Source organism: Ranitomeya variabilis, chromosome 4 (genome assembly GCF_051348905.1).
Source record: "Ranitomeya variabilis isolate aRanVar5 chromosome 4, aRanVar5.hap1, whole genome shotgun sequence".
In the NCBI taxonomy this organism is placed as follows: domain Eukaryota; kingdom Metazoa; phylum Chordata; class Amphibia; order Anura; family Dendrobatidae; genus Ranitomeya; species Ranitomeya variabilis.
Genome location: NC_135235.1, coordinates 17,011,826 through 17,035,208, shown reverse-complemented (window position 1 = coordinate 17,035,208; position 23,383 = coordinate 17,011,826). Strand labels below are relative to the sequence as shown.

The 23,383-nt window shown below is 47.7% G+C and overlaps 1 protein-coding gene across 1 annotated transcript in view; it reads left to right on the top strand.

Moving 5' to 3' along the window:
* Positions 1-631: 631 nt before the first annotated feature.
* SMC3 (structural maintenance of chromosomes 3) overlaps positions 632-23,383 on the top strand; it is a 60,546-nt gene continuing 37,794 nt past the window's right edge. The window contains exons 1-17 of the mRNA XM_077258050.1: positions 632-846; positions 3,440-3,515; positions 3,898-3,936; positions 5,062-5,129; positions 5,526-5,597; positions 5,692-5,771; positions 6,377-6,455; positions 6,557-6,674; positions 6,743-6,918; positions 7,083-7,163; positions 7,415-7,579; positions 7,715-7,836; positions 8,362-8,575; positions 8,857-8,960; positions 9,509-9,608; positions 9,866-10,026; positions 10,172-10,313. Of these exons, the coding sequence (XP_077114165.1) occupies positions 832-846; positions 3,440-3,515; positions 3,898-3,936; positions 5,062-5,129; positions 5,526-5,597; positions 5,692-5,771; positions 6,377-6,455; positions 6,557-6,674; positions 6,743-6,918; positions 7,083-7,163; positions 7,415-7,579; positions 7,715-7,836; positions 8,362-8,575; positions 8,857-8,960; positions 9,509-9,608; positions 9,866-10,026; positions 10,172-10,313 (1,812 nt within the window). The 5' untranslated portion in view covers positions 632-831. The remainder of the gene's footprint in view (positions 847-3,439; positions 3,516-3,897; positions 3,937-5,061; positions 5,130-5,525; positions 5,598-5,691; positions 5,772-6,376; positions 6,456-6,556; positions 6,675-6,742; positions 6,919-7,082; positions 7,164-7,414; positions 7,580-7,714; positions 7,837-8,361; positions 8,576-8,856; positions 8,961-9,508; positions 9,609-9,865; positions 10,027-10,171; positions 10,314-23,383) is intronic.

Genomic DNA, 23,383 nt, shown 5'->3' with positions numbered 1-23,383 from the left:
CATATACGTAGTTACACACACATACATACATATATATACACGTACATACATTACACATACACCTCACACACATGCATACATACATTACACATATACACACGTACAGTTACACACATACATACATTATACATATACACGTACAGTTACACACACATACATACATACATACATTACACACACATACATTACACCTCACACGTGTACAGTTACACACATACATACATATACGTACAGTTACACACACATACATACATTACACATACACCTCACACACATGCATACATTACACCTCACACACGTACAGTTACACACACACATACATACATATATACACGTACAGTTACACACACACATACATTACACATACACCTCACACACATGCATACATTACACATATACACACGTACAGTTACACACATACATACATATACACGTACAGTTACACAGCCATCACACTAGTTTCTGTTGTTGGTGTTTTGGCGCCAGTCTGCTCGGCCGGACTGTACCATCTCCCCCATGGGGAGGGGGAGCAGTCGTTCCCCGTCCAGTGCTCACAGCTCCCCACAGCGGCGCCGGCGCTCTCTGCTCCTCCGTTCCCTCCTGTATCTTGTCTCCGACGTCATCCCGCCTCTTCCTGCTGGCGGCATCTCCGTCCCAGAGGGAAGCTCCTCCCCCACCACTTGCTCCCGTCCTCGTCGCCTCAGAAGGAGGAGACAGCCGCCATTTTGTCACCTGGCGGGAGACTGAGCGGCGATACCGAATACCGGAGAGCGGCCGCGGTAAACACAGAGGGCCCGGGGCGACACACGGGGCCCGAGTCCGCCTGCAGTCATGTACATCAAACAGGTGGGTCCCGGGCTGCGGCCTGCAGCGGCCGGTGTGTGACTCCTGATGCGTCTTCCTCACCCTCGCTGGGACTTGTAGTCCCTCACAGTCTACATCACCTGATCAAGCAACTCCTCCCAGCGTGCACTGCGTTCTGGCCTGCTGCATGCTGAGACTTGTAGTTTGTAGCTGAGCGCCCTCTATAAATAAGTGCACGAAACAAAGAAGTTCTGCAGCTTCTGAACGAGAGCACCAGCAGTGTGTCGGTGCAGACAAGGCTCTGTCCTGAGGGCTTGTCTCATTGGGTATAACTGGCTCAGTGGTTAGCACTGAACTATATATGGGGCAGCACAGTGGTGACTAATAACGGTGGCTCAGTGGTCAGTACTAACATATGGGCAGCACATCGGTGACTCGGTGCTTATAATGGTGGCTCAGTGGTTAGCATTTTTTATGGGGTAGCACATTGGTGGCTCAGTGGTTATAACCGTGGATCAGTGGTTAGCACTGAACTATATATGGGGCAGCACAGTGGTGACTAAGGCTACCTTCACATTTGCGGTCGTCGCCGCATGCGTCATGCGCCCCTATATTTAACATGGGGGCGCATGGACATGCGTCGCACTTGCGTTTTGCGCCGCATGCGGCCCTGCGGCGCCCGCGTCCGGGCGCAGAGGACGCAGCAAGTTGCATTTTTGCTGCGTCCAAAATCAGTGAAAAAAAGGACGCATGCGGCGCAAAACGCAGCGTTGTGCATGCGTTTTGCTGCGTTTTTGTTTGCTTTGTGCGTTGCGGCGCCGACGCGGCGCACAACGCAAATGTGAACGTAGCCTAATAACGGTGGCTCAGTGGTCAGTACTAACATATGGGCAGCACATCGGTGACTCAGTGCTTATAATGGTGGCTCAGTGGTTAGCACTGTATATGGGGTAGCACATTGGTGGCTCAGTGCTTATAATGGTGGCTCAGTGGTTAGCACTGTATATGGGGTAGCACATTGGTGGCTCAGTGGTTATAACGGTAGATCAGTGGTTAGCACTGTACTATATATGCGGCAGCATATTGGTGGCTCTGGTCGGGACTGTACTATATGTGGGGCAGCACAGTGGTGACTAATAACGGTGGCTCAGTGGTCAGTACTACTATATGGGCAGCACATCGGTGACTCAGTGCTTATAATGGTGGCTCAGTGGTTAGCACTGTATATGGGGTAGCACATTGGTGGCTCATTGGTTATAACGGTGGATCAGTGGTTAGCACTGTACTATATATGCGGCAGCATATTGGTGGCTCTGGTCGGGACTGTACTATATGTGGGGCAGCACAGTGGTGACTAATAACGGTGGCTCAGTGGTCAGTACTATATGGGCAGCACATCGGTGACTCAGTGCTTATAATGGTGGCTCAGTGGTTCGCACTGTATATGGGGTAGCACATTGGTAGCTCAGTGGTTAAAACGGTGGTCAGCACTGTACGATATATGCGGCAGCATATTGGTGGCTCAGTGGTCAGGACTGCACTATATATGGGGCAGCACAGTGGTTATTGGTTTACTTTAATACTGCGAACTTGGGGGGCAACTATAGAGGGGTCTCATGAGGTCCCTGTAATGTTTACATTTTGGACCTCCAGGTGACTGTTGCTTGGTCTTTCAGGTTCCTTTCACCTCACCGTTGCAGACCCCCGGGGTGACTACAGAGGGGTGTCATCTGATACCTGTCACTTTATTATTGCGGACCCTCAGGGCCATTATAGTGGGGTCTCATCTAGTTCTTGTCACTTTATGGACCCTCGGGGTGACTATAGAGGGGTCTGGGCAGGTTCCTTTCACCTCCCTGTTGCAGACCCCCGGGGTGACTACAGAGGGGTGTCGTCTGATACCTGTCACTTTATTATTGCGGACCCTCAGGGCCATTATAGTGGGGTCTCATCTGGTTCTTGTCACTTTACTGTTACGGACCCTCGGGGTGACTATAGAGGGGTCTTGTCAGGTTCCTGTCACTTTTCCATTGTGGATCTCCAGGTCACTGACGCGAAGGCTGGTCAGGTTCCTTTCACCTCATCGTTGCAGACCCCCGGGGTGACTATAGAGGGGTCTCGTCTGATTCCTGTCACTTTACTATTGTGGACCCCTGGGGCAACCATAGAGGGGTCTCGTCCTTGATCCTGTCGGTCTCTGTTAGCCCCTGGCTTCTACAGTCCGGCGCCCGCACTCGGCACACAGACTCGTACAGACACAACTTTCAGGGTTGTCACCTGTTCACTGACAGCAAGCAGAGCGCCTGAAAACCAAGGCGTTGAAGCGCACATCTTGTCGCCCGAGGTTCGGTCTTTGGCACCACGTTACATCTGCGGCCGATTCTCCAGTTCTTACACCTCTGCAGTTGGGTTGTGGATTACGACGTTTACACTTCCAATAAAACAAACTAACATTTGCTATTACTGCATCCATACAAGGTAGTGAAAACGTAACAGTGAATAATAAATAACCCGTATGGTAAGTTGTGTAAAGAGAAAAATCACAGTGTCCATTTCCCGGTCTCCACATCTCTATGAATAAATGGTGTTTGTGTCAGTGCTTATTGGTAAGCGAGGATCTGTTTTCTTCTCCCAGGTGATCATCCAGGGCTTCCGCAGCTACAGAGATCAGACCATCGTGGACCCTTTTAGCTCAAAGCACAACGTCATCGGTAAGTAATGGTAAGGGGCCATTCACAAGGGCTGATAATCGGGAACTTCGCTCCGCACCACCAGGATAAATGCTTGTGTTGGCTGAATGGATCGTTCATACCGACCATCAAGTCATTGTCCACAGCAGCACATCCCCTGTTGACGGAGCAATGTGCTGCCAGTAACAAACCTGCTGTATGGGAACAGAGCGACTCAGGACCATACTGATCTGTGCAGCCGTGTGAATGCGGCCATGATTGATAACCCAGTGACTGTCACTGCTCATTTCTGGGCAGAAATCATTCACTAGGTCTCAACAGCAAGCACCAGCCTGCCGTACCGAGCAACGTTCCGACCCCTCACTGCTGCTGTGCCTTAACTAATGTCTCATTATTCTTTCAGTGGGAAGAAATGGATCCGGCAAAAGTAACTTTTTCTATGGTGAGTTGTGCCACTTCTACATTTCGCTGTACACGTTTATATAATAGGGATGGATATTGGTGGATGCAGAGCCGATCAGTCACTGGGTGTATTACTGGCTGGCCGACTCAATACTATTAACCCCTTATTGACTGCACACTGGTTTCTTACTATTCGCGATATCATGTGATCACATGATTGTTGGACCCACTGTCTTGTGATGTAGGGGCAGAGTCTTAAGGCCGGTTTCACATTAGCGTTTCTGTGCACAGCGTAGACCTGCGTACTTCTTTCCTTAAGATCTGCATGCGTCTTGCGTACCTATATTTAACATTGTGTACGCAGGGACGTGCGTTGTATGCAGATGCGTCCCGGTGCACATACAACGCATGTCTCATGATCTCCTTCTCTACTCCTCTCTCATCTCTTCCTCCAACAACTGCATCCAAGACTTCTCCCGTGCTTCCCCCTACTCTGGATCTCTCTACCCCAACACATCAGGCTCTCGCCTACCACAGAAACCTTCAAAAGGAATCTGAAGACTCACCTCTTCCGACAAGCCTGCAGTGATCCTCATTCTGCTGAACCGCCGCACAACCAGCTCTATCCACTCCTAGTGTATCCCCCCCCAGTCCCCTGCAGACTGTGAGCCCTTGCAGGCAGGGTCATCCCTCCTCCTGTACTTGTGTGTGACTTGTTTTACTCATGTTTACTGAACTTGTCTATATTTGCCCCGTTCACATGTAAAGCACCATGGAATAAATGGCGCTATAAAAATGTATACTAATAAAAGGAAAGAAGTTCGCAGGCCTATGCTGTGCACAGAAATGCTAATGTGAAACGGCCTAACACACACTTGGTGATCGCTAGAGGAGCTGATAAACCTGCACCTGAAGGTGTTATGTAGATTTTTCTCTTCTGACCAGGAATTAAATATTTTAAACCTGAAAAAAATAATAATAAAGTATTAAAATTTGTACCTACTTGGTGCTTTCTCCTCATGTGACTGGGGTCAGCTTTGGTTGTCTTACTGACGTGCGACGGGTCGGTTCTGGTTGTCTTACTGGGGTCTTCTCTCGTTGTGTTACTGATGTGGGACTGGGGTTGCCTCTGGTTGTGTCACTGACGTGCTTTCTTGTCTTACAGCCATTCAGTTTGTACTCAGTGATGAGTTCAGTCACCTGCGCCCGGAGCAGCGTCTGGCTCTTCTACACGTGAGTAAATCTGATTTCCCTGACTCCGAATTTCCACATCATTGTCCTCCCGCAGGGAACGCCATACATATCAGACAGCTGTCGTCCGACTCGCATACACAGGAGAGCTCGTTCACCTGGGGGATCGTGTTCCCTTTGACATAGTCACTGCATGTCTGATCTCCTGTAGAAATCATGGATCAGTGGTCTGAAATTTTGCATACCAGTTCGATATTTACTTTGAATTTGAAAGTTACCTATTGTTCCCTATTATCAGCCAGTTCCGGCTGCAGTTTTCTTCAAGTAGTTGAGTGACCGAAGGTGCAGCCGACCTCGTCGCCTAACTTCTGCTACGTAACAATCCCAGTCCTTTATTCTGTATTTTTGGGAAGAACACCTTTCTTTCTCATCTTTCAGGAGGGAACGGGCCCTCGAGTCATATCTGCCTTTGTGGAAATTATATTTGACAATTCTGACAACCGTCTGCCGGTGAGAAATTACACATGTACTGCATATATGTTCCCCCATCTACCAGTCTCCCAGGGTGAAATTATTTTATTAATTGCATTTTATCTTTTACTAGATTGATAAGGAGGAGGTTTCCCTCCGAAGAGTTATTGGGGCCAAAAAGGATCAGTATTTCCTAGACAAGAAAATGGTGACGTAAGTGTTGACAATGAAACGCACCGGAAGTCGGAGACATAGAGAGCAGTCATGTTATGTCTTCACTGCTAAGAAAGGGAAAATAGAAAAACTATTATTGTGTGGGCTGCTGCTCTGTATACCTGGACGTGCGCCCTAATATTACTTTATATTAGAAGACTCGCTCGTTATATGTAAAGCGGTTTCTAAGTGGAGAAAATGGCATAAAATAACTCCTGATAGTTGCCTCTAGAGTGGTCCTTGCCGATCTTTGCTTTTTTGATTGGCCCTGTGCTGTACATTGCTGTCAGCGGGGACCACCTGATAAATCTTGTACCGCTCTGGTGAGTATGTGGTTTACATGTATATATGTATTTTTGTTATTTTCTTCATTTACTCAATTTCTCTTGATTTTGGAAAACCGTCGTAATGTATAAACAAAAGCTGTGGGAATTCTTGCAGCTTTCAGGCATCAGTACGCTGATCTTCGGGCGATCGTGCTTTCAGTGAATGAGGATTAGGGAGACCAGAAGCAAAGATTTATACAATTCAGAGCTTGTAAATAATGACAGAAACTTCTTAAAGGCCTGATATAATTATATTTCAATTATATTTTGTTATTCTAGTAAGAATGATGTAATGAACCTGCTGGAAAGTGCTGGATTTTCTCGCAGCAATCCATATTACATCGTAAAACAAGGCAAGGTATGGTCGGTCCATATAATGACGCATAACTTGTGCCATATTGCTACGTCTGCAAATACACTGACATTTAATCTTTATAAATCGTACATTTTCGCTCGCAGATTAACCAAATGGCCACTGCACCAGATTCCCAAAGGTTGAAACTGCTCCGTGAAGTGGCTGGGACCAGGGTTTACGATGAACGGAAGGAAGAAAGTATTTCCCTAATGAAGGAAACTGGTTGGTGATGTTTCTCTGCTCGGTCTGTGGGCGGTGACTGCTGCTCCATTACATCTGGTTCCTTTCAGAGGGTAAACGAGAGAAGATTAACGAGCTGCTGAAGTACATTGAGGAGAGGCTGCACACTCTGGAGGAGGAGAAGGAAGAGCTGGCACAGTACCAGAAATGGGACAAGATGAGGAGAGCCCTGGAGTACACCATCTACAACCAGGAGCTGAATGAGACCCGCGCCAAGCTGGATGAGGCAAGTATCCAACATTCCCATGTCTGGCTGCTGAAATCCATGGAAGCTGGGACATGATCTAATTTTAGGGTGTCTCCAAGTGGGGAACAAGACTCCTAAAGCTGCATATCCCGATCTTCATTTATTTCTTAGCAACTAACATTGTTTTTGATTTTTTTATTTAGCTTTCATCAAAAAGAGAGACAAATGGTGAAAAATCAAGACAACTGAGAGATGCCCAACAGGATGCCAGGGATAAAATGGAGGTGAGAAGCATTAACCAGTTCTGTGACCTCTGATATTTGCTTTGATCGATATTCCCTCACCTCCGCCACCCCTGTATGAACCTCATTGATGGATCGACTGATGGCTGTACCTGTGCACTCCAAGCTTTATAACCTATGGGAGAACTCAATATTACTGCCACAGGAGTAACAAAAAGTAAAAAAATGTACATGAGTTGTCCATGAAATGCACAAAACTCATGTTATCTTTTTATTTTGCCTCCTTTCTTTAGGATATTGAACGTCAAGTGCGAGAATTAAAATCAAAGATCTCTGCAATGAAAGAAGAGAAGGAGCAGCTGAGCACCGAAAGACAAGAGCAGATAAAGCAAAGGACCAAACTGGAGCTGAAAGCGAAGGACTTGCAGGATGAACTGGCGGGAAACAGCGAGCAGAGGGTAAGTGTGCGGCAAACATAGGGGGGCTGTGTGGATCTAGTGGCCTGTCTGACTAGGAGATCCCTTCAGGGTGGCTGCTCAAGGGCTTATAAACTAATGGGGCATTGAGTAACATGAACTTTTCTCCCATTTCAGAAACGTCTTTTGAAAGAAAGGCAGAAATTACTGGAGAGGATTGAGGAAAAACAGAAAGAGCTGGCAGAGACTGAGCCCAAGTTCTCCAGTGTTAAACAGAAAGAAGAAAGTGGCATCGCAAGGTTTGTATGACTAGCGGCAGTAAAACTGAATATGACAAGGCCTGTAACGTCTCTGCAGATCATGGCCGTAATCTCCATGTACGTTATTGAATGTAAAAGCAATTTGGTGATGGATTCCCCATCCGTAGAGCGAATGGGGGTCTGTAGAGCCATATCAGGGTGGCGGTCGGGATCTATGACGCTGCCATAAAATGCTGAGCGCTGCACTCTGGTCTGGCAGTCCTTTGGAGCAGCTCTGGAGATCTCTTTCTAGATCACTGTGGGTCCCAGCAATCAGACCCCCAAGTGATCAGAGGATAACTTACAATTTTTGAGAGATACCCGTTAATTACTGTAGAGCACATTAACTACTCAGAACTCTGTTACCGATATCAAAGTAGAAAGTCTAAATTGCACGACTTCTTTTTGCATTTGATACAATTGTTTGTGCTTTTATCCACTCAATACATCTTATTCAGCTGTTTTTTATTTTCTGACATTTTTTCTTAAGTACATTTTTTTCTTTTTTTTTAAATTCCCATTTAGATTGGCACAAGCCACCCAGGAGAGAACGGATTTGTATGCGAAGCAAGGCCGTGGCAGCCAATTTACGTCTAAAGAAGAAAGAGACAAGTGGATTAAAAAGGAATTGAAGTCCCTAGACCAGGCCATAAATGACAAGAAAAGGCAGATTGCTGCCATACACAAAGATCTGGAAGACACCGAGGTGAATAAGGAGAAAAATCTCGAACAGTACACGGTACGTACATTTTCTGATACCTGGATTTTTACTGGGGATATGTACTAAAGAAGAAATAACAGGGAGACTTAAAAGGGGCTTGTCGGGGTGTGTGATGTTGACACTACAAGTGCCAGCAACACTGGATTTACATCAATTATAAACCCATTATGCATAAACCTGCTCCACTACAAGATACAAAAAATAAATAAATTAAAAAGAAATATCACATAAGGTCCCTGACACACAGGTAGAAATTATTCGTATATGTATTCACGTTTGTGGTTGTTTTGGATTTTTAGAAATTGGATCAAGATCTTAACGAAGTAAAAACTCGAGTGGAAGAACTTGATAAGAAATATTATGAAGTGAAAAACAAGAAGGACGAGTTGCAGAGTGAGAGAAAGTAAGGGCCCCAGAGCTGGAGTAACCATGTATTCATTTCACGTGTTGTGTATATATGGTAGAAAGTGTTTGTCTCGTACTATCAATCACTAGGGTATGCGCAGACAAAGTGTGTTTTGACTCAATATCTTTTAATAGCTTTTGGTTGCCTTTTTCTAATGTTAACAGTTATTGTAAAGTAAGAATTTTACCTGAAAAGCATCCGCTCTCCAGAATGTCTGTGTCCTATCATTGTGTCATTGACCACGTCTTAAAAGGGGTTGTCCACTCACAATATAGTGATGAGCTATCTTGTATTCTCTTGAATATTAGCCGCTGTGCTGTACCTGGCAGTGGCCATTACACATTTAATACAGCCGTGCAGTGCAGATCGTTTCCGAGTGTTAAAACATCCATTTGGCCCGGAGCAAATAGAAAGTGATCTGTGGTGTTGCTGTGTGGTTGATGACCTATACTGAGGATAGGTCTTCAATATGTTACGACAAGACATCCCCTTTTAAACTTGAGGTGGAGGATTGGGGTCTGATGCAGTTTTTTGTTTCTTCCAAGTTACTTGTGGCGAGAAGAGAATGCTGAGCAACAAGCACTTGCCGCAAAGCGAGAGGATCTGGAAAAAAAACAGCAACTACTTCGCGCCGCAACAGGAAAGGTGAGAGCCCTTATTCTGGTATTACAGCAACACTGCATGGTCGCATTTTAGGGTCCATATTATGGCTGCAGCATGCAATCCCCTGCAGTACTACCAGAACAAACCTGGATCTCAATATCGCTTCCTGCCGATTGAGTTCAGAAGCAGAGCACAGAATTGTGGCTATATGGTGACTGAACTTCACTGAAAAAATAATTGTGTATACCGGAATATCTTCTAGTTTCTTGTTCTGATGGTCACATTTCTGTGTCTTGCAGGCCATATTGAATGGCATCGACAGCATTAATAAGGTACTTGAGCACTTCAGAAGGAAAGGCATCAACCAGCACGTTATGAACGGCTATCACGGCATTGTCATGAATAACTTTGACTGTGAGCCGGCTTTCTACACTTGCGTGGAGGTCACTGCTGGAAATAGGTAACATCTCACAAACACTACTCCATATTATGTCACTACTTCATCTGTATGTTGAGAATGGATTAGGAAAAAACATGAAAAAGCTTTGAATTATTTGACATTGTGTCCCTGCAGTATATAATAATCTCCTGTCCGCTCTCCACAGGCTTTTCTATCATATTGTGGATTCGGATGAAGTCAGCACTAAGATCTTGATGGAGTTTAACAAGATGAACCTTCCTGGAGAAGTAACTTTCCTTCCTCTGAACAAGCTGGATGTGAGAGATACAGCATATCCCGAGACTAATGTAAGACATATTCTACTAATAAAGGGTCTAGATGTCTCCTCTACGGCATGTGCTGTCGAGTGATACTACAGTGTATCGTGGACCGGTGCTTCATAAACTCTAGGGCAGGTGGTCAGGCCGTGTTCACAAAAGCGGTTATCAACCACACATCCAGCATCACTCGTCTTGATGTGATAGGTAGTTCATGAGCAAAAAGGTAAATTTAGCAAAATATTACATTTTGGCATGACTTCCACCAAAATTGATGAGGGCCTGGCCTTACAATGGCTTTTGCAGAGGCACTAGGGGAAAAAAAAGCTTAAGAAGCATTGTCCTATATTGTACACCAGTGTTCCCCCAACTCCGGTCCTCAAGAGCCACCAACAGGTCGTGTTTTCAGGATTACCTTAGTATGGCCCAGGTGATGGAATTGTTGCCTGTCTAGGTGATGGAATTCCCACCTGGGCAATAGTAAGGAAATCCTGAAAACATGACCTGTTGGTGGCTCTTGAGGACCGAACTTGGGGAACAGTGTTGTACACTGAGGGGTGATAGTACATTGTATACTGGCTTACTAGATTTGTAGGACCCTGGTCCTGTGGCCATGGCAGCTGGACGGGAGCCAGCCTCAGCTGCTCATTTGATTGTCGTGATATCACGCATGCACCACACCACAATGATGACGTCATGCCACCATGATGATGTCACGCCCGTGTCGCTAATGAAAAGTGATCTGGAGATGCCAGCATATAAGAGATTCACAGCTCTCCTATCAGGCAGCCATAGAATACTGTTAAACACCAAGATATCCCTAAAGCAGTGGGATTAATGGCAAAAACTCAATAGTTAACCCCTTCAAGTCGCGGCCCTTTTTCGTTTTTGTGTTTTTGTTTTTCACTCCCCTCCTTCCCAGAGCCATAACTTTTTTATTTTTCCGTCAATATAGCCATGTGAGGGCTTATTTTTTGCGGGACGAGTTGTACTTTTGAACGACACCATTGGTTTTACCATGTCTTTTACTAGAAAACGGGGAAAAAATTCCAAGTGCGGTGAAATTGCAAAAAAAGTGCAATCCCACACTTTTTTTTTTGTTTGGCTTTTTTGCTAGGTTCACTAAATGCTTAAACTGACCTGCCATTGTGATTCTCTAGGTCATTACGAGTTGATAGACACCTAACATGTCTAGGTTATTTTTTATCCAAGTGGTGAAAAAAAATTCAAAACTTTGCTTAAAAAAAAAAAAAAAAAGTGCCATTTTCCGATACCAATAGCGTCTCCATTTTTCGTGATCTGGGGTCGGGTGAGGGCTTATTTTTTGCGTGCCGAGCTGATGTTTTTAATAATATCACTTTTGTGCAGATACGTTCTTTTGATCGCCCGTTATTGCATTTTAATGCAATGTTGCGGCGACCAAAAAAACGTAATTCTGGCGTTTTTAATTTTTTTCTCGCTACGCTGTTTAGCGATCAGGTTAATGCTTTTTTTTTTATTGATAGATCGGGCGATTCTGAACGCGGCAATACCAAATACGTGTAGGTTTGACTTTTTTTTTTTTTATTGTTTTATTTAGGATGGGGCGAAAGGGGGGTGATTTAAACTTTTATACATTTTTTTCATATTTTTAAAAACATTTTTTTTTTTACCTGTGCCATGCTTCAATAGCCTCCATGGGAGGCTAGAAGCTGGCACAACTCGATTGGCTCAGCTACATAGCAGCGATCATCAGATCGCTCTTATGTAGCTGAAATGCAGGTGTGCTGTGAGCGCCGACCACAGGGGGGCGCTCACAGCAGGCCGGCATCAGTAACCATAGAGGTCTCAAGGACCTCTATGGTTACCATCCTGACACATCGCCGACCCCCGATCATGTGACGGGGGTCGGCGATGACGTCATTTCCGGCCGCCTGGCCGGATGTGGTAGTTAAATGCCGCTGTCTGCGTTTGACAGCGGCATTTAACAGGTTAATAGCGGCGGGTGAATAGCGATTTCACCCGCCGCTATTGCGCGCACATGTCAGCTGTACAAAACAGCTGACATGTTGCGACTTTGATGTGGGCTCAGCGCCGGAGCCCACATCAAAGGGGGAGACACGGCATGCGCAGTACTAGTACGGCGCATGTCGTGAAGGGGTTAATATAACACAAAAACCCTTACTTATTGATTAGAGTACAAAAGGGGAACAAGAGTATTTTATACAAAACAAGTAGATGTTATTGAACACAATACATTAAATTATTATACAAACTGGATAACATTGCCAAAGCAGGAAAAGAGGGATTTTTGGTACTTACCGTAAAATCTCTTTGTTGGAGCCTTCATTGGGGGACACAGGACAACCATGGGTGTATGCTGCTGCTGCTAGGAGGCTGACACTATGCAAAAAAGGAAAAAAGGCGTGGCTCCTCCCTGGCAGTATACACCCACCGACAGGCACCAAGTACCACAGTTAGTGCAAAAAGCAGTAGGAGAAGCGACAGAACTCATAATAGTAAAAGTACCAACTCAACTAGGGCCTCCAGGCCCCAAACACGGTACCAGAACAAACAAGTAGGGAGGGTGCTGTGTCCCCCAATGAAGGCTCCAAGAAAAAGATTTTACGGTAAGTACCAAAAATCCCTCTTTCTTTATCGCTTCATTGGGGGACACAGGACAACCATGGGACGTCCAAAAGCAGTCCCGGAAAAGGGTGGGTAGAAAGGAAATGAGAAAAGATCTCAGGTCGGCCGGTGTGCGACCGCCGCCTGCAGTACCTTCCTACCAAGACCTGCATCGGACGAGGCTTGGGTATGAACCCGATAGAACCTCGTAACCTCGTGTGCAAAGACGACCAGGTTGCGGCCTTGCAAACTTGTAAGGCGGAGGCCTGGTGGTGAACAGCCCAAGAAGCTCCGACAGCTCTGGTGGAGTGAGCTCGCACCCCCGGAGGAGGATGTGCCTCATGAACATGGTACGATTCTGAAATTGCCGAGTGAATCCAGCGCGAAATGGTGGATTTAGACACTTGAAAGCACTTCCGACGACCCTCGGAAACGACAAGGAGAGAATCGGATTGACGGTAAGGAGCTGTTCTAGAAAGATAGACCCGAATGGTCCTGACCACGTCAAGCTTGTGAAGAGACGTCTCCAAAGGATGAGCCGGAGAAGGGCAAAACGATGGAAGGACAATGTCTTCGTTCATGTGGAAAGCCAAGACCACCTTGGGAAGGAATTCAGGAACCGGTCGAAGAACGACCTTATCCTGATGAAGAATCAGGAAGGGGGAACGACATGACAGGGCTGCCAACTCGGAGACCCTCCTGATAGATGTAATGGCAATGAGGAAGGAGACCTTCCAAGAGAGAAGGGAAAAGGGCACGTCATGAAGAGGCTCAAAAGGGAGCAGCCTGAAGAGCACCAAGGACCAGGTTAAGGTTCCAAGGGAGGATGGAAAGGAGGGGCGATATGCGCATCTCCCTGTAGAAAAGTCCGAACCTGGTGAATGGAGGAAAGGTCACTCTGGAGAGGATCGACAGAGCAGACACTTGTCCCTTGAGTGTGCTGAAGGATAAACCCCAATCGAGACCAGACTGGAGGAAACCGAGAAGATCCGGAAGAGAAAAGGACATTGGAAAAACTTCATTAGTTTCACACCACCGGAAGAACGCTTTCCAGTATCTGTGGTAGATACGGGAAGAAGACTGTTTTCTGGCTCTGATCATGGTCTGTATGACCTGGGGAGAGAGACCAGAGTTTTTTTTTTTTTTTAGACTGCGGCCTCAACGACCATGCCATTAAACTCAGCGACTGAGAACTCTGGTGGAAGAGAGGTCCCTGCGAGAAGAGGTCTGGCTGATCCGGAAGTCTCCAAGGAGTGTCCGCGAGCATGTTTACGAGCTCGGCGTACCACGGCCGCCTTGGCCAGTCCGGCGCTATCAGTATGACTGGAATCCCTTCCAACTTGATCTTCTTTACCACCCTTGGAATCAAGGGGAGGGGCGGGAACAGGTAGGGAAACTGAAACTGGGACCATGGAATTACCAGAGCGTCGTGGCCGACGGCAAGAGGATCCCGGGACCTGGCGACAAACTGAGGGATCTTGTGGTTCATCCGGGACGCCATAAGATCGACGTCTGGCGTACCCCAGCGGAGGCAAATTTGATTGAATACTGCGGGGTGGAGAGACCACTCGCCCGCTGCCAGGCCCTGGCGACTGAGAAAATCGGCTGCCCAGTTTTCGACCCTGGGGATATGAACGGCTGATATGTCTGGAACGTGGCGTTCTGCCCACCGAAGAATCTTTGCCACTTCTGCCATTACTTGGCCGCTGCAAGTCCCGCCCTGGTGATTTAAGTACGCCACGGCCGTGGCGTTGTCCGACTGGCCGTGGCGTACTCCGACTGAATGCGGACGGGAAGATTCGACAGAAGAGACTGCCAGCGGATTAACGCAAGAAAGATTGCCCTGATCTCCAGAAGGTTGATGGGAAGGAGAGCTTCCTGGGTGGTCCAACAGCCCTGAGCCGTGTGTTGTCGGAAGACTGCTCCCCACCCGAGAAGGCTGGCATTCGGTGGTGATGACCTGCCACTGAAGGGGAAGAAATGATCTTCCTCTCAGGAGAGAGGAGGACAGCGTCCACCAGGTTAGGGGCTGACGGACCTGGAGAGGAAGGTGGACGGGACGGTCCAGGGAGTCCAAGGACCTGTTCTAGGTGGATAGAAGGAATAGTTGGAGGGGGCGGGTGTGGAACTGGGCGAAAGGAACAGCCTCCATGGAGGCCACCATCTTTCCCAGGACTCCCATGCAGAAACGAAGTGACTGAGGATCTGGGCGTTTGAGAAGGCGGACCGCCTTGAGGAGTACTGAGAACTTGTCCTCTGGGAGGAAGACCCGAGCTAAGTTCGTGTTGAACACCATGCCCAGGAAGGACAGTAGTTGGGATGGAATCAGAGAGGACTTGGTCCGGTTGATAATCCAGCCGAGACAGGTCACTGTGTCCAGGGAGACCTGGAGACTGTGGGCACAGTCTAGACGAGAGGAATCCTTGATCAACAGATCGTCCAGGTAGGGGATAACGAGGATTCCCCTGGAACGAAGGAGGGCCATGAACCGCAGCCATGATTTTGGTGAAGACCCTGGGGGCAGACGCTAAACCGAAGGGGAGAGCTGTGAATTGGTAGTGATTGTCCCCGATAGCAAACCGAAGGAATCTCTGATGCCGTACGCAGATTGGGACAAGAAGGTACGCGTCTTGGATGTCGACCGAGCAGAGGAACTCCCCGGGTTCCATGGCGGCGATCACTGACCGCAGGGATTCCATTCTGAAGTGGCTAGGTCGGACGTGGCGGTTGAGAAGCTTCAAATCTAGGATAGGGCGAAGAGACCCGTCCTTCTTTGGGACTACAAAAAGGTTCGAATAGAACCCGGAAAAACGTTCTTCGGAAGGAACGGGAACTACGACTCCGGCGGCGACCAGAGACGTTACGGCTTGAAGCAAGCCGGGTAAATGGGACGGTTGCTTTGGGGGACGAGAGAGAAAGAAGCGATTTTCCGGGAGGGTAGAAAATTCGATCTTGTACCCGGAGGTAATAATCTCTCTGACCCAGGCATCGCTGATCATTGACAGCCAGGTGTCTTTGAAGAGAAGAAGCCTGCCTCCCACCCTGGAAAGTCTCCCAGGTGGGGGCGACCCGTCACTTGGAACGGTATCTGTTGGAACGAGGTCCGGAAGACCAGGGAAGGCTGCAAACGGACGAAAGGGCGAAATGTTCGAGGACCTTTTTGGGTTAAAGAAGCGCTTTGGCTTGGACTGGGGGAGAGAGGTACTCTTGCCCCCAGTCGCGTCTGAGATAATTTGATCCAGACGAGCACCAAAAGGCCTGGAACCTTGAAATGCCAAGTTAGTGAGAGACTTTTTGGAAATATCATCTGCATTCCATGCTTTGAGCCAAAGAAAGCGGCGAATAGCGACAATGTTGCCGCTTGCTCTGGCTGACCAGGCTGCTGCATCTAGAGAGGCAGTGAGAAGGTATTTCCCTGCGTGATTAATCTGGTCTGCGAGGTCAGCCAGCTCGGTAGGGGAGGCTGAAGCCAAAATGCCCCGATGGAGGATCTTGGCCCAGGCAGAGATGGCCTTAGCCACCCAGGTGGAAGCAAGAACTGGGGCAGAGGGAAGCACCCGTTGCTTCAAAGGTGACTTGGCCAGAGCCTCAATTTGTCTGTCCGATGCGTCCTTAAGCGACGCGCCGTCCGGTAAGGAGAGAACCGTCTTGGAGGAAAGACGGGAGATCGGCGGATCGACGTTGGGAGACTCAGCCCACTTGGAGAGAAGATCGGCGCTAAAGGGATAGAGCACGTCCAGATGTTTTCTACCCGAAAAACGTTTTTCAGGATGTTTCCAGTGTTTAGACAGGGTAGACTCAAACTCATCATGGGTAGGAAAGGAGCGAGAGGGACGTTTCACCCGCTTAAAGGAGACAGAGGAATCCTGGGAGGAAACCTCATCTTGTTTTAGTTTGAGGGTTTGCGAGATAGCCGAAATAAGACTATCTACGACAGCCTGCATGCTAGAAGTCTGGTCTGAATCGGAGTCAGAACCGGACTGGGAATCCACATCAGACCCAATGTCCTCCTCCGAGGAGGGGAATTGGGAGGAGGAGAGCAATTTGAGCACTGCGGAGGGACCCGGAGAACCAGACGAAGAGCCAGACAGTGTCCTCTTTCTAGAGCGGCTGGCTGATTTGTCTCCCTGTGGTTCAGGGTCAGGTGCGGCCGACTCGCCATGGGAGATGGTCGGAGCACTGGTGGCTGAAGGAAGCTGGAAGACGTTCAAGCGCCTGGACCAGGGACTGAGACACCTTAGTCAAATCAGAGACCGACTGCGAGATAGCAACGGCCCACTCAGGGGGAGGGGGAGCACCCCCATACCGAGAGTCAGAAGCTTCCTGCGGGGCAGACATGGCAGAAGGACTACAGGACTGGCAGAGAGGCGACGACTGGCCTACTGACCACTTTATCTTACAACGAGCACAAGCGTAGTGAGTTATGGTAGGTTTGGTAAGGAAAGCTCCAGAAGAGTTGTACATAAGGATATTCTGCAGCACTATACTACAGAAAAGACTAAGGGGCCTACAGTGGTATGGATAATACCGAGGGAGGTGCCAAAAAAGCGTTGCAATCCTACCGCAGAGCAGAGATCTGTGTCCCCCAACGCACGATGTCTCTTGTGCACGGAGTTGCTGAGGCAGGAAGTGCCAGCGGTGAAGAAGGGTCGGAGCTGTGCTGTGAGGAATAAGCCAAGGCTCCTGATAGAGCCGCACCGAAAGGGAAGGGCGTGCCCGAGATGTAAGAGCTCTCCTGAGTGGAGGAGGAAAAGAGCGCCGAAAAAGCGTGCCCGAGGAGGGGGCGTGGCCGGCTGCATCAGTGAAAGTGAAAGTAAAAACGGCCGGGACTCTGTGTGAGAGCGCTGTACATTGCTGCGGGGGAGCGGCTGCTGAAGCGCTGGTACCTGCATGTTCCGGTTCCACAGGTAGAGGGAGAGAGGATCGTCCAGGGGCCCGATAAGAGAGGGGTCGCTGGAAACGGAATCCTTCGCCCAGAAGACGGCTTCGACCCCAAAGACAAGGGGGGAGGGTCACCGCTGGTGACCACCGTCTTCCTCTTAGCCCTCTCCGAGGAGAGGGGTGATGGGGACTGTTTGGCAAGGACCGCCACCATAAATACCCTGGAGCACCTGGGAGAGTGACGGGATAATGTCCTGCCGGCGGTCTGAGAGTTGCGATGCGGGCGACACCACACTGCTCGCTCAGCCGCCCTCCTGGGGAGGCAGGGTGGGAGATTGCACCCTGAATCCCTGAATGCTGTGATCGGAAAAAGAAAAGCCAAAACATTAATAAAAACAACAAAAACCTGTAAAGGAATCAAGGTTAGCAGTGGATCTGAAGATCCAGGTCCGCCTCCTACAGACACTAAGCACAAACTGAGGTGCTTGGTGCCTGTCGGTGGGTGTATACTGCCGGGGAGGAGCTACGCCTTTTTTCCTTTTTTGCATAGTGTCAGCCTCCTAGCAGCAGCAGCATACACCCATGGTTGTCCTGTGTCCCCCAATGAAGCGATAAAGAAAATGGAGATCCGTAATAAAATTGTGCAGACAGTAGTACTAATGGAAATGTCACGAGAAAAAATGTACAAACTCCATGATCATATGCACATTATTGTAATGGCATTTAGATGGCAGTATACCAAACTTTACAGATTGAGCCCAAAACAGGGCTATACTCTCATGTGAGGGAACTGGTAGTATGCATGTGGCTTTATATAAAGTGCTTTAGGTGCAAGATAATAAATAGAATAAGGTGCATATAATGAACAAGTACTTAATGATTAGAATAACTGAGAGGACCCCAGCCTGCCACCCCTACTTGCGTTTCGCCGTGTCTTCATCAGGAGCCCATAGAATACTGATGTAGCCCTGGACCAGGGTCTTGTGAACCAATTTGCTCATGTCTATGGTTTACACAGCTGTCCGGCTACACAAATCTAAACCTAATGGATTAAAGTTTTGGTCAAATAATTAATTTTACCATTTAATGTACTTTAAGACAGGAAAATTCCAAATGCAATGAATTGATAACAGAAAATACAATTCCGCCTGTGTGTTACTTCTACATAGCTTAATTTTTGGGGAATAGCCCTTTAACTGCTGGGGACTGAACATACAGAAAATATCAGCTGTAATCGGTTGTGAATATTAACCCCTTAAGCCCGTATGACGTACTATACCGTCGAGGTGGGGTGGGCCTTAATTCCCGGTGACGGGATAGTACGTCATACGCGATCGGCCGCGCTCACGGGGGGAGCGCGGCCGATCGCGGCCGGGTGTCGGCTGCATATCGCAGATGACATCCGGCACTGTGTGCCAGGAGCGGTCACGGACCGCCCCCGGCACATTAACCCCCGGCACACCGCGATCAAACATGATCGCGGTGTACCGGCGGTACAGGGAAGCATCGCGCAGGGAGGGGGCTCCCTGCGTGCTTCCCTGAGACGATCGGTACAAGGTGATGTACTCACCTCGTACCGAACGTCTTCTCCCTGCAGGCCCCGGATCCAAAATGGCCGAGGGGCTGTATCCGGGTCCTGCAGGGAGCACTTCCGGGTCGGAGCAGGCTGCAGATGAAAGCTGCAGCCTGCTCCGATGAAAGTATGATCGCAGATCTGATAGAGTGCTGTGCACACTATCAGATCTGCGATCTGTGATGTCCCCCCCTGGGACGAAGTAAAAAAGTAAAAAAAAAAATTTCCACATGTGTAAAAAAAAAAAAAAATAAAAAAAAAATAAATAAATAAATAATAATAAAAAAAAAAATATTATTCCCATAAATACATTTCTTTATCTAAAAAAAACAAACAAAAACAATAAAAGTACACATATTTAGTATCGCCGCGTCCGTAACGACCCAACCTATAAAACTGGCCCACTAGTTAACCCCTTCAGTAAACACCGTAAGAAAAAAAAAAAAAAACCAGGCAAAAAACAACGCTTTATTACCATACCGCCGAACAAAAAGTGGAATAACACGCGATCAAAAAGACGGATATAAATAACCATGTTACCGCTGAAAACGTCATCTTGTCCCGCAAAAAACGAGCCGCCATACAGCATCATCAGCAAAAAAATAAAAAAGTTATAGTCCTCAGAATAAAGCGATGCCAAAATAATTATTTTTTCTATAAAATAGTTTTTATCGTATAAAAGCGTCAAAACATAAAAAAATGATATAAATGAGGTATCGCTGTAATCGTACTGACCCGACGAATAAAACTGCTTTATCAATTTTACCAAGCGCAGAACGGTATAAACGCCTCTCCCAAAAGAAATTCATGAATAGCTGGTTTTTGGTTATTCTGCCTCACAAAAATCGGAATAAAAAGTGATAAAAAATGGTCACGTGTCCGAAAATGTTACCAATAAAAACGTCAACTCGTCCCGCAAAAAACAAGACCTCACATGACTCTGTGGACCAAAATGTGGAAAAATTATAGGTCTCAAAATGTGGAGACGCAAAAACTTTTTTGCTATAAAAAGCGTCTTTTAGTCTGGTTTCACACTTGCGTTTTTATCTGCATGCGTTTTTTTAAAAAAACCGCATGTGTGAAAAAATGCATGTAAACGCGGTAAAACGCATGCGTTTTTATAGAAAAACACAAGAAAAAAACAAAAAACCCTAACCCTACCCCTAACCCTACCCCTAACCTGAAATACGTGGCACTGAAATATACGTTTATATACGTATATACGTATATAAGTGCCACGATATTTCAGTGGCCACGTATTTAAGTGCCACGTATTTAAGTGCCACGTATTTAAGTGCCACGTATTTAACCCCTTCACCCCCGGAGCTTTTTCCGTTTTTCGTTTTTCGCTCCCCTCCTTCCCAGAGCCATAACTTTTTTATTTTTCCGTCAATTTGGCCATGTGAGGGCTTATTTTTTGCGGGACGAGTTGTACTTTTGAACGACATCATTGGTTCTAGCATGTCGTGTACTAGAAAACGGGAAAAAAATTCCAAGTGCAGTGAAATTGCAAAAAAAGTGCAATCCCACACTTGTTTTTTGCTTGCCTATTTTGCTAGGTTCACTAAATGCTAAAACTGACCTGCCATTATGATTCTCCAGGTCACTACGAGTTCATAGACACCTAACATGACTAGGTTATTTTTCACCTAAGTGGTGAAAAAAAATTCCAAACTTTGCACAAAACAAAACAAAATTGCGCCATTTTCCGATACTCGTAGCGTCTCCATTTTTCGTGATCTGGGGTCAGGTGAGGGCTTATTTTTTGCGTGCCGAGCTGGCGTTTTTAATGATAGCATTTTGGTGTAGATACGTTCTTTTGATCGCCCGTTATTGCATTTTAATGCAATGTCGTGGCGACCAAAAAAACGTAAATCTGGCGTTTCGAATTTTTTTCTCATTACGCCATTTAGCGATCAGGTTAATGCTTTTTTCTCTAGTCACCTTCCACGACGGCATATGGAGGTTGTCTCTTTGCCCTAATGGGGAACAGGAAACACAGAGGTTAAAAGGACCTCCCACCTCCCACTTGCCAGTGTCTTTCCTGTTCCCCATGGGACAGGTAGAGGTTTCCTCATGTGCTGTAGTGGCCGGTGGCTACGGTACCTTGCAGGCGCTGCCTGTTTAGCCGGGCAGCAGATGGTCGCCTCTGGCCTCCTTCTCATGCTGCTCCCGTCGTTCCTGCTTGCAGGGCCTCGGGACCCCCGCCCGGCCTTCCCGCGCCCCCACGAGGGCAAAGCAGGCCGGGGTTCCCTAACCGGGCTCCTCCTGGAGCTGCCCGGCGTCCTCCTCCTCCATGTTGTCGGCTCGGCGTTCCGGAAGTGACGTCAGCGGCTCTCGCGCGTCACTTCCGGTTTCTTCATGCATCCAGAAGCCGGTACTTCCGGGTTTCGCCGGCCGGCGTGTCGGACCGCACAGCTCCCTCACCTGGATTCTGGAGGGGGAGGGGGATTAATCGCTGGAGCAGCTGCTTGGACGGCGTCCATAAAAGCCTGCTGAACCACCACTGAGGTAAGGCTATCTCCTTCAGTATGGAAGGTTCTTCATGCCCCGTATCTGCGGAGCCCAGCGCCACCCCTGCCTCTGTAAGTGTTCGCAGGGATGGGATCCGGGAGGAGTGTAGCAGGGGTTAGAAGTCCTCACCCCTCTCTCCCTTTATATATTTCAGGGAGAAAAACCTGCCCCTAAAGGTGCCTATAGAAAGAAGTGCCCTATCTGTTCCACTAAATGTCCTCCTAACTGGGACAAGAAACTTTGTCAGTCATGTACGGACAAGATAATAAGAGCTGAGCAGCCATCACTATTGGATGAGATTCGCTCATTAGTAAAACAGGAGGTACAATCTTCTCTGGCAGCCTTTACACCTCCACCCCCACCTCCATCTCCACAGCCACAACCTCATTCCCCGGCTAAGAAGAGGAAGATTCAGGTTGTGGAATCCGACTCTGATTCGGACCTCTCTCATGCCTCATCTGTTGGCTGGGAGGATCCAGTATCCCCTAAAGCTGAGGTCAGGAAGTACCTTTTCTCCTCAGACTATATTGAGGATCTAGTCTCTGCTGTCCGTAATACCATGGGACTAGAAGAGGAACCTGTACCGCAGTCCATACAGGATCAGATGTTCGGTGGTCTTTCATCGGAGAAGAGAGTGGGCTTCCCAGTTCATGCCAATATCACTAATATGATTAATCAGGAATGGGAACTACCTGAGAGGCGTCTTAGTACCCCTTCAGAAATGAAGCACAGATTTCTGCTTGAGGATGACCTTAAATTAGATATTCCCAAGGTCGATGTGCAAGTGGCTAGAGTCGCCAAGAGAACCGCACTCCCCTTTGAGGATTCTTCTCAATTGAAGGATCCCATGGATAGAAAGATCGAAAGTCTCCTCAGAAAATCATGGGAAACTTCTGCAGCTGTCCTTAAGGCTAACGTCGCCTCCACCTGTGTGGCAAGAGCCCTCTCCTGCTGGCTTGAGAAATTAGAGAATCACATATCTCAAGGTACCTCAAGAGGCGAGATATTGGATTCCCTACCCATTCTGCATAAAGCTACGGGGTATTTGGCGGACGCTTCTCTGGAGTCTGTAAGAGTCGCCGCCAGATCCCTCGTACTTTCCAACTCTGCCAGAAGAGCCCTCTGGCTTAAGCTCTGGAGTGGGGATATCACCTCTAAGTCTAAGCTCTGCACCATACCTTTCAAAGGAGACTACGTCTTTGGTCCTGCCCTAGACGATATTCTCGATAAGGCCACCGACAAAAAGAAGGCGCTCCCTGAGCAAAAACAGCCTAGGAAACGTTTTTTTCGTGGCCCACAACCTCAGCCCTCTCAAGCAAGAGGCAAAGGAAAAACCGGCAGGTGGAGCTACGCAAAGGGCAGGGGAAAGAATATCTTTGTCCAGCAGCAGCAGCAACAATCTCAGCAGGACAAACAATGACTCCGACCCGGTGGGGGGAAGACTCTCGAAATATGTGGTTCAGTGGGAGGATATTACCAGCTCCCACTGGGTTCTCAATGTCATCAGAGACGGCCTGTTAATAGA